This window comes from Antrostomus carolinensis, unplaced genomic scaffold (assembly GCF_000700745.2).
Source record: "Antrostomus carolinensis isolate BGI_N321 unplaced genomic scaffold, ASM70074v2 scaffold36294, whole genome shotgun sequence".
Lineage (NCBI taxonomy): Eukaryota > Metazoa > Chordata > Aves > Caprimulgiformes > Caprimulgidae > Antrostomus > Antrostomus carolinensis.
Genome location: NW_010313568.1, coordinates 1 through 11,524, shown reverse-complemented (window position 1 = coordinate 11,524; position 11,524 = coordinate 1). Strand labels below are relative to the sequence as shown.

At 39.7% G+C, this 11,524-nt stretch overlaps 1 protein-coding gene across 1 annotated transcript; it reads right to left on the bottom strand.

Annotated features, from left to right (window-relative positions):
• Positions 1 to 1,501: 1,501 nt before the first annotated feature.
• On the bottom strand, positions 1,502 to 9,608 carry MAL2 (mal, T cell differentiation protein 2). The gene is made up of 3 exons (XM_010167394.2): positions 9,444 to 9,608; positions 4,209 to 4,367; positions 1,502 to 1,867 (listed from the first exon to the last, which is right to left on the bottom strand). Exons 1-3 carry the CDS (start codon positions 9,540 to 9,542, stop codon positions 1,796 to 1,798), a joined length of 330 nt encoding a protein of 109 aa, XP_010165696.2. The 5' UTR covers positions 9,543 to 9,608; the 3' UTR covers positions 1,502 to 1,795.
• Between the last annotated feature and the right edge of the window lie 1,916 nt (positions 9,609 to 11,524).

Genomic DNA, 11,524 nt, shown 5'->3' with positions numbered 1-11,524 from the left:
ATACGCCAGTGTAAATGTATTTTATACAATATGAAGTATTTTTTAAAGTATCTGGCTCTAGATAAAATGTTCACAAAAAAAGTTTCAATGCAAGTAGAGAATTAGGGGGAAAAAAAACCAAACCAACAACAGCCAGAGTACAAAATCTTTGGAAGATAAGAATTTCAGAAAACAAGACATACAAAAACATCCCTCTGCAACTGAGGATGACCAAGTGGTTCCCCTAGTCCGCAGGGCTGCCACTCACTGCTGTGTCATCCATAAGAACCTGTCCTGGGTCAGCAGAGCCTGCAGGGCACTACTGAGGGGGGGCTGGCTCACAGAGATCCTTGTACCTGACAAGTTTGATAAAGTAACCTTCATAGCAGACACCCTTGTGAGCTCAAGGAGAATGAGTAGGCCTGGGAACAAAGAAAGTTCTGTCTTCCCTTACTCAACCACTGCTGGTCTCTGCAGAACAGTCAGGTGCACTGGTAAGATGTGGAGAGCAACTTGTTTTACAAATGACAGGGAGCCTTTCTTCTCCCAGGTTATCAATTTGGCACTGTTCACAAGAGCAAAAATTATTTACTACTATCATAAAAAAAAAGTTTCACCATCTGCAAAACAGCATGAGTGTCAGGGAGCAGAGCAAAGTGTTATGTTTAGTTTTGTTAAATTATTTTTCTATATATAATATTGCATGTCATTATACAACAGGGATATTCAAGAGAGGCTCAATTAAACTTCATTTGTGCCAGAAGCAAACTCCGTAGTGGGCGGATGGCTTTGCATTCCACTGCTTTCAGGAAGATGTTGCATAGACATCTGTCCAAATAAAAACACCTTTACAACACTGCAGATGTTGTAGAATGCAACAAATAACACACTGCATGAATTGAGGTCAGACATAATTCACCATTTGGTAACATTCCATTCAAATGATACTGACTCACATAATAAGTAACAAATGCAGCACTTGAAGTAACAAAAACAAAGCTGTACTCCAACAACGTAAACCAGTTCAAATATTCCTGTTAAACAAAAATATACCATGTATATACACACACAACACAGATGCACTGTTTTGTTTTGCAGTATAAATAGATCTGATCAAACTAAATTCCTAAAACTAATGAACTACTGACTGACAGTCCCAAACAGTTTCCATCTACTAAGGAACACAGTAAGCTTTAGGGATCAGATGACCATAGCTGGATATGGCTATAAAAGAGTATCAAAAGATTTCACTGGAGGGATATTGAAAATATTTTCTCTGTACATCAATATTAATAATATATATATACTAAGTTGGCATCACAAAGTCTGCTTGGGCTCTGATCATGGCACACAGGAAACTCATGGCTCTACAAGGAGCCACAAGGCTCCACCTGTGTGGAATGCACCGTAAGGCTGCAACACTCTTAAGGCCCAACCCCAGGACTTAACAAGGGAGGAGCTTTTTAGCTGCCTGTGCAGTTAACACGTTGGTTTAGTTTCCATTTTCTTCCTCTTCTGATTTAGCACTAGAATTCTGTTATCCTGCTAATGACACATCTGTTTATCCCTGAACTCTGTAATACCATACAATGAGTATGCTCCTAATGAGTACACAATAAAAGTAAAAATTAGAAAGGGAAGAGATGGAAACTTGTTTTCTGTTAAGGAAATCCTGATTATGGGTTATTTGCATTTCAGAACTTGAAATAAGATTTTAAGCAAAAAAAGTCTTTTTCAAATTAAGATTACAGTAAACAGACAAGGAGCACTTAATTTGATCTGAAGTGGAACAGTCAAATATTAACCTCTTCAACTGCTATAGCCTCCATCTCCTTAACGCCAGGGCTGTGCTGCAACCATAACAAACAGCTGTTGCAAAGGCAAAAATCTAGAGGAACAGGGAAAAAAGAAGAAAAAAGAAAAAGTGAATCACATTATATTGTTCTACATTTTTTTCCCATTCTAAATGAATACAGAAACACAGGTTATTCACATGTCACCTCCCCCAGCCAAAATGCTTAAGGTAAAGATAGGTTTGGGATCCTCTGAAGTTTTCTCATGAACCTCCCCATTACAACCCCATGTTATTGCTTTTAACTTGCTTGCTTGCTTCAGAAGACATTTTGAAACAGAACTTGAAACAGAATGTCTGCATAACTTATGGTACAAAGTAATCATCTGTATGTACACTGTGCATTTCAGTTTTCTCTTATCTAGACTGATCAAACATTAATCTCAGATTAGTTTCCAAGTGAATGCCTGTACCAGCAAACAACTTGGGTGAAATCCCTCTAAACTCCCAGAACTCTTTTACTTGCAGAAATACAGAACCAGCTTTAAATCTGGACTCCTTGACCAGATAACCAGCCACTACAACAACTTCCTAAGAAATGCCAGGAAGTGCTGCTTGCTCAAGAACTGAAATGAACAGATTTGAACTGAAGGTCATGCCACAGTGAACTTGAACATATAATGTAAACCAGAAGGAAGAAATGAGAAACTGAATTGCTGAAAAAAAAAATAAGTTTCTCATACTGTCCAGTGCTAACTATGGATTCTGTCTCTTAGAACATATGAATTCAATCATGTCATAATAACCCATCCCTTGCTTTCCATATAAGCGTCAATTTCACTAAGTTCTGAACAGATGCTACACTGTAGAACTATCACCCATGTAAAACGAACATATATTTTTTTAATTACAATATACAAAACTAATTTTAAAAGATAAAAAGTTAGCAGCCTTTTATTTTTTTTCCACATAGATCACAGGACTGTTTTAATGAAGTGTTTCAAAGGATAGTAATTTTTTTTTCTCTGTGTCCCAACTTTCTAACTATATACTTTTGGAAAAAATGCAAAGACACTAAAGACTACAGTTATCTGAGTCATTATTTCCCAGCATTTCTTAATTAAAAATACTGAAGCAGGTTACAAAAGAGTCTCCTCCTCCCCTATCTTGACAGGGATTTGAGGGGCCTGTAGAACTGAATTCTCCCTTGGAAAAATAGTATGGAAGGGGGAAAGGGTCTCTTGGAGTCCCTAGTTTCCTGTTGACAGACAAAATGACTGAAGTGACCATATATTTAGCGGGATCTGAACACACTGAACAAGGAATGAAGAGCTACACTTAAGGGTAGAAATTGAGATACTTGCTTAGTATAAAGCCCACCCTTCATTCAGTCACAGCCATGAGACACCACCTTTGTCCTTGTGCCACATGGCCATACAGGGATGAGATGTGCTCGATTTGGAGATTGACATGCCCACCTTACCCCTTCAGAGACTGGCTTGCCAAAGCAAAAGGCCTTCCCTTTTTATTCTCCCCTTCCAGAGAGAATGTGAACCTTACGCCTTACATTCATCTGTTTTTATCTTAAGATGAACTGAAGGTGTTTACTGGGCAAAATCTATGGTGAATTTATTTTTAAGGACAACAGATACCCACAGAGGGTTTTAGAAGTTTAATAAACATATACAGCTCCCTGAGGTGCGCAAGACCCTCTGGATGGTCCAAAACAAGAGCAGTAGTTTCAGGTCTTTAAGTTAAGCCTCTTGGCACACCTCTACTTGCCCTTCAGGAGTCCAGCCAGGGAGAAAGCTACAGCCTGGTATATTTTTTGACTCAGCTATGCACACCCATATCAACAGGTACAGTGATTCAGTGATGATGCAACTACAGTGAGAAAAATGCAGTCTGAGCTTAGGCTATCAATAAAAGCACTCTAATCCTTGCCATAAGGGACAGCAGGGACCTTATAGATAACTTTTATGCCTGATGTAGTAAGTACGTATCTGGAGCTTCACAAGCAGCTAGTCCAAGGTTTTTTCCCCATGGCAAGTTAAGGTCTATCTAAATGGTATTAAAAAAAAAAAAAAAAAAGCAACTACAAGTTTGAGCACAGGCATTAAATTCTCACCTGATGCTTTCATGAAGGCTCAGTTGTTTTCTTTTCTTCTATTTTAATAACCAACATTGCTTTTATAAAATAACTCACCTAAAATTATAAGCTGTAGTGATCACATCTTTAAAACACGACAGTGAAGAGTAGCAACTGAGCATCTAATACATCAGCTTATTCCAATATTTTTTGCATGTCACTGTTAAGACACTATTCGCTGCTCTCAAAGACAATCCTTTCTCTCACAGCTCCCCTTTCTATTCCAGTTTGCTCTTAAGTTCCCAAGTTGAATGGTTGCCACCAAATACAAATATATGGAGTACATACCGAGGCTGCTATGCTTATGTTATATTCATGATCAGCTAGAATCTTCTCATGTGTGGTGGAGTTGAATTTGCGGGGAAAGTGATGCAGAGATGTAGTTGCTGCTTGCAGTAGAAATGCTCCGAAATAAAAGACAAAAGTAGCGCCATGGAAAAGAAAATCCTGAAAAGCAAATAACAGAATCAGTCTGGGCTGCAATACATATCTCATTCTTCTAGTCTCAGTACAAAGGAAACCCAACACTGAAACATGAAACGAGCACTGATAACAATAATTTTAGATAAGCAGTGTTAAATCCATCCCAGAGCTTAACCTGGACATGCTTTCACAGCTGCTTGCAATTACACACAACCCTCTAACATAATTAGTGATAAAGGGCAACTACCCCACTACCCAAACCCTATAGTCTTTCAAGTTACGAAGCACGTGCTCATCTATATGAACATACGCTGAACTTTAAATCACTTTAAAGCTACTATAGCTTACAGAACTCTCTCTTCATACAGCTTAGATAAAAAGAAGCGACATACAGGCCAACTTTATCACAATTTAAGCAGTACAACACAAGCTTGCAGACCCCCAAATCCCTCCTCAGCTATAACCTAAGCTCCAGAAGCACCCCCTCCACACTTAAATTTTGCTTCTGTAAATGCCCAGAAACACTTCAGCCTTGATACAGCTAAGTTTACTTCCCAATACAATCAGAATCCAAGGACTGAGGCATTTCCTCAACTCTCTCGGACTTGGCTCTGCCCAAAATACAGCAATTTGGAAGTACTCAATGATACTGTGGACCAAAATGCCTGAGACTTGAGTGGACAGGAGTTAGGTTTACTTTAAATATGCTTCTCTCCTGGCCTTCTCAAGGCAATTCCCTCCTCTGTGGCAAATGCTAGCTGAACACAAGGTTCAAACATCTAACTCTCATTTCTGGCTTCTATTACTGGAGCACACGAAAAAGCAGCTCTAGTGCCTAAATCTCTCTGCGGGTTGTATTTCAGAGTCCGGTGTTCCATGCAGCAAGATCCAAGACATGTTCCAGTACAGTTTTAAAATGTCTAAAATATTCTTCCAACATCTCCTTCTGTTGTTGAGTCTGCAAAGCTGACATTTGCACTGCACTCAGTTCCTGAGTCCATACAACATATACTTTGTGCCTATAGCTATGCAGGTCTGCAAAAGCCATAGATGCAATTTTTAAAATTATACATAAGTATATGTAGGTTTTTTATTATATCCATGTTATACAGTCTACCTCCAGCACTAATTAATTCTTTATGCACTTTTAATTCACTTAAGTGCAAGTGGACTACCAGTATGCCAAGAGTGAGAGCACCAGGCACACCACGTGTGAGTCCTTCAGCCAGCACTCACATGCACTAGAAATTACGGTGTGACATCCTGACCCACTGACTGTCTGACAGCAAAGCGTGCACGTGCTGCATCTCCCTGTTCAGAGAACTGTTCCTTTGAAGTTGTGAGATTTTCTTTTTACTGAAAGAGTTTTCTTTTAAAGCTCGTCAGTTATTCCACATTTGATAGCAGTTAAAGATACTTAAATCACACCCTAGTCAGTTTTGGTAAGTTATGATACAAGCTGCTACTGCAGTTTCCCATTCCACTTAGATAAGGAAATAATTTTCTTTTCATTAAGAATCATTTAAGGTTAGGTCATAGAGTGTACTGCTTTACATAATGACTGCTAATTACACTGAATCCAAGTTTTGGTAAAACAGCTGCAATAATTCCCAACTTCTGTTTTTCTATCCTGGCTGGGCTGTTGGTGGGTTTTTTTACTACTTTTAAAAAACAATTATTTCCTCTTGGAGTATCACCAGGAGACCCCACTGACATTCAACAGAACTGAGAATACTGTTGAAGGGGGCAGAGGGTGGCTTCCTGACCTAGCTGGGTAGCCTTTATGTGCTAGGCTTGCCAGATCTCAACCTTTGGGCATAAGACTAATTCCCTCAGTCTCCAGTGCTGCTGTAACATCTGTACCTCACAGAAAAATATAGTAGGAACCTACTCCAGCATGGGAGCGCTGAAGGCTCACAGAAGCTGCAGTGCTCTGTACAGCTGGGGGAGGCAGTTCTCCCTGGCAGATGCTTTCTGTTGTGGCTTCCCCCTCCTCACTTGAGCTGGCAGATAGACAACGCACACCTTTCATGCTAGAGCCTACACGCACCGTCCGTGTCAGGCTGCATGCAGGTGTGTTTTCACTGGGTGACAAATACCGGTGCCCTTATCATGGCTGGACATACCCCTTTCATAGCACAGGATTCCAGCAACTTGAAAGGTCTGCATAACCCTTGGCTAATCAAGGACATCCATTATTTTTGGGCTGCTAAGTGCCCAGCAACTATGTCAGTATTACCAGTTGTACCCCTCTGGCACTGCTGGTCATGAAGGAGAACAAATAACTCCATGAGGAAGACAGTGCTGACTGCGTACAGGAGGTATTTTCAGAAGACGAACTCTTTCATTTCCTTCATTCTCCTGCCAAACCCTCTAATTTCCCTCTCCTGGCAGCAATTACAGTGAAGCTATGTAGTGTCAGTAAGGTTTCACGTTCGTATGGTTATGGTTTCTGTGACCAAAAAACCCAAGACCTTACAAAGGAGGGTTTTTTGGTTTTTAGTAATTGTTAGCATGGTGCCTAACTCTCCCTTGCCTCCAGACTTGTATAGTCATTGAAATCTCATACAAAGTGTACGTAAAACACTACTAGATCTGCACGATATCTTAGTTCACACCTAATTTTGTAAACGAGTGTGTTGTGAGTCAGGCTGTAAAGGGCAGCATTTGTCATTCCATCTGGTTTAATACAGTGATGTAGAGCGACGTACCTCCACAAGATCCATATTTTACCCCATCTTTTCGCTATGTAGATTATTTTTTAAGTATCTGTATTAGTATCAATGGCGCTACCTATGACGTAAGGCATTACTAAATGCAGGGCTGTTTTTCAAACTTAAACTCCTGGAGTCTTAAACCACATTTGTTTATGAATCTCTACATGAAGCTATAGTACTCCAATATAACTAAGCCATAACTCTTCTCATGTTTGACCTAATCTAATGACCTGCAGCTTCGGAGTTCTATTGTAAATCCAATTTATGAAACAGCAAAAACCATGTATTTATCCAAATACAGGCCAACCTAAACCAAACAGGTACACCTTTTTATTTTATAGTAATAAAAATAGTTTAGTGTTTCTAGTAATTATTTATTTGCAACAGAAGGTAAAAAATCCTTGTAAAGTGCTACTAAGGAGTTTACTGCCAACAAGTTACAGAACATTTGGGTACCTGAAAACAGTGGTTATTTTTATAGTGTTATTTTTGTTGACAGATGGAAGGGGCTGGATATCAGCTACCATGTTAGAGATAAAACGATTCACTCTGCATTTCTTTAAGATGTTGATTTAGTTGAGACAGCTTTTTATATTAAGTTACAGGAGTCTCACAGATGCAGCTTTTATACAAGTCATAGCAATTTCTTGACATAAAAACTTTTTCAGTAATTTATCAAATACAAGGGGACAAAATTAACACTACAACAAATCACTCCCAGCATCAAGTAGTCAATGTGTAAGACACACACAACTGTTATACGATGAACATTTGTGATGGCATTTTCAATCTATAAAAGGCTATGCCCTTACCCAGCAACTCTTAAATAGATGCATGATTGTAAATTGGTGAACAGTTTCAATGAAACCCAGGACACTATTAATTTACTTAAGTTATGCACATGCTCAAGGGCTTTGTTGCATCATAACTTGTTAGGATGTTGCAGCATACATCCCTGTAAAAGTATCTGTAATTGTAACTCATTATTAGCCTAATTACCGCCTGTATTGTGCTGGAAAGCTGACACTGTATGTATGTGTATTCCTATCAAAGTGCTAAAGTTTGTTTTAATAGAGTCCAGTCTGTTACCACTGATGGGCTTTGAAGTTAGAGCCCCAAACTCATGAAGCTCTAAGATTTGCTTTAAGCACTTTTTGTTTTAAGGGACAGTCCGTGAGTAACTTGAACAGATAAATAACCACAGATGTTGATACTGACGCACGCAATTCCACATATGATCAAGGAAAGTGTCAACAGGAAAACTAAGCCGCATAGGACGAAGGTGAACAGCAGTTAGAAACACTCATACATTAATATTTTAGAAGTTCTGGTCCTTTTGGAAGATTTTTTGGAAATTCTCATTCTGATCACAGTTTTGCCACCTCCACTATTCACTCTCAGTTATATTAGAGAGAGTGATGCCAGCTTGTGCTCAACTACTTGAGCGCAAAAACTCAAAGTTAAAACCAGTTAATGACAACAAAGGAGTACATAATTTTTCAGTCAACAACCTCAGGTATCCATGTGGTTGGCAAAAACCGGAGCCAACAGCTTCTCTTTTTTTAATAGGAAGGTAGTCTGTGAGAGCTACCAGCATGAGCCATAACAATCCATTACAGCAAGAACCAAGTCTTGTCTTCACAATGAAGAAAAGCTGAGCAGAGTATAATGCTATCTGTCCTCTCACCAGGCTTCCTCTAAGACAAATAAACATTATGTCTCCTAAAAAGATGTCAACCTATATCACACTGCAGGTTATCCTGTCTTTGACTACTTAAGGTCTAACAGCCACTTACCAATGCTACCCTAACGTTAAGGAATTGACCCAAAAGTCAGCAGAAGACTTTCTTAGGAACTGGAGGAAACTTCCTGGGTGCTTTAGTCCAGTCCATGCTATCTCAGACAACTACATCACACAGTGTGTTCATAAATGTATCACTTCCTTCACAGTATTAGATGTATCTTTCTACCTCCCATTGTTCACAAGGTGTTACTATCACTTCTCTAGCAGCCAGAAAATATTTTCCAATTTCCAGTCCACAATTATAACTGGTCATTGAAACTAAATCATTGTCACGCCTTGTTAAACTAGTCCTCTTCCTGCTGCTCATGCACTTTATGTGCTCATAGAGGACAAGTAAACTCCTTTAGTCAGTCTCAACAGGTGAGATCTTTCAGCCTCCATCATAAAACAACTCCTGTATTTCCTCCATCATCCTTGTAGCCCTACTTTTTCTTTTTCCAGTTTTGAATTCCTCTGTTTTGAAAAACTTTCCACTAAAACAGAAGACCAGGTATTAAGACTTAGGATCAGTACTTGCCATGAAATAATTTTCAGTTTATAAAACAAAGGGAATCCTTACATAAAGAAAAAAAATCTTACCGTCTGGTTCCAGTTGACAGCAATTCTATTTGCATAACCGAAGAGGAACACACACAGGAACACAATGGACAGGAACCACGCAGTCACTGCTACAAACATTACCCATCCCTGCAGCAGCGGCAATGGAATTCGGGTAGAAGCTACCAAAATCCAGACTATCGTTCCAAACAGCTGCAAAGAAGGGAATACAGACAATGAACTGAGAGACTGATAACTTTTATTTAGTCCTTTCAGCCTAAGAACTAATATCACACATCAACACTTCCTCACATTACTTTTAGGAACCAAGAGGAAACACTTCAAAAGTACTCAGAGAGCCCAAGTGCCATTCTCAGAAATGATAGACACTAACTAAGTGGTGGTAAGACAAAGCCACTCTGAAATTCTTAAAAGCTCTTAAAATAGTCTTGAAAATGGGACTTACAAGCTGAGGTGACTTGCGTGCTGCTGCTGAAAATTTTACCCTTAATCTCATTTTGAAGGACCTACAATAAATGTGAAAATGTGTCTCTCACATACACTCAGCTCTCTAAACACACTAAAGTTAGCATGACAAGGATGTACATCAGACTGTTATTCAATCTCATACTGTTTAGTTTTGTAGTCCTAATCAGATGAGGTACAGAAAAGAAATGAAACTGAATCCTTCCTCAATGCATTTGTAATAAAGAGCTGACAGAGAACACATTAAGCAATAAAGTGAAAGAGAAAACTAGAACACAGAACAAGGTGAGTTGTAAGCTATGTTGTAATGACTAGAAAAACATACAGCTTTCCAGAATTATCATAACCCAGGTAAGAATTCAGCACCACCCATTTTCTTCTCAGCACACTGATCACAGTGAATGAGTGGCGAGGATGCTGTGCTATGATGGGCTGGTGGAGAATTTACCTACTCTAAGGTTTGCCTGGTTTAATCTACTCTTGGCCTAAGGAAGGGTACTATTTCTCTCTGCAAATCCTGCCTCTTTATAAAAAAAGATAACTGGAGAAAATCATAATTGTCATCTGAAGTACGTTCATTTATTACAGAAAGATTTAACTTCATAATCCAACCTGCTGTGTAGTGACAGCTACAATCAATTTCCAAGCAAGCTACTTATTTCCTATTTAAATTCTACAGATTTACAACTACAGAGTCAGAGGCTACATTTTCAGATTCAGAGAATTTTCATTTGACTCATGGTTGGATGAGAAATACATTTCAAAAGATGCCTGCTATAAAATTAGTTCATTCCTCTGTAGTGTTACATTGCAGCAGCATATATGTAAAGATGCATTGCTAGTCTCAGTTCAAAGCTCCCAAGGGTGTATGTATTAGCCTTCAAGTTGTTCTCTAGGGTTCCTTTTTTGGCTGCTGTGAAGAACCAAGCTTTCTCTAGTTTCACAAGACTGCAGGTGCAAGTCTGTTACTCAGAGACCTGATAGTGATGGGCAACGAGGAAGCAGAAAGTGTCTGCTAAACAAAAAGCAGGCACACATGAAATGCTTTCAGTATTTTGAATGTGCAACCTTACAGGCTTCTTTAAAAATGAATTTAGAAATCTACTGTAGAGACCGCTAATCTCAGTGCCCACTGTTGTGCTATTTCCCTCACACTACACCTGTCCACTCCAGCTCGGCTGTCAGATGTACAACAGGTTGGCCAACCTAATTAACCTTTTGTCCCTTCTGACTCAGGGCTTGATTTACCGCCCGGACTTGGGCTCTGAGCTCTTTGCTCGGTGCAGTTTTACAGCTTGCAGGGTGGGATCCATCTCCCAGACTGGGACTCAAGCAGTATTTGGCTCTGAGCCCAAGAAAAACAAAAAAAACCCCTCAAACAGATGAGTTCTGCCAAAGTGTGTGTGGGGGATTGTTGTTTTTGTTTCTCTTACTAATTAGTACCACGGCCCTGCAGAGCCTCCTACTCAGCCTTAGCTCAAAGGTCCTCAGCCCTGCGTACAGCAGTAAGGTCCCCCACACACGTGAAATGAAACAGACGGGCAGGAGTGTGCCCAGGACCTGCAACACAGGCACAAACCAGCGTCACCCTCCACGGGGGTTTGTGGGGCTGGGACTCTGCACGGCTCAAACCCACC

Excerpts from the sequence above, each read along its gene's own strand:
- MAL2 (XM_010167394.2), bottom strand. The coding sequence starts at position 9,542 with ATGTTTGTAGCAGTGACTGCGTGGTTCCTGTCCATTGTGTTCCTGTGT. Across the intron at positions 4,368-9,443 it reads CTGTCAACTGGAACCAGACG|GATTTTCTTTTCCATGGCGC; the intron begins GTAAGATTTTTT and ends TTTGCTTTTCAG. Across the intron at positions 1,868-4,208 it reads ACATAAGCATAGCAGCCTCG|ATTTTTGCCTTTGCAACAGC; the intron begins GTATGTACTCCA and ends CTGTTCCTCTAG.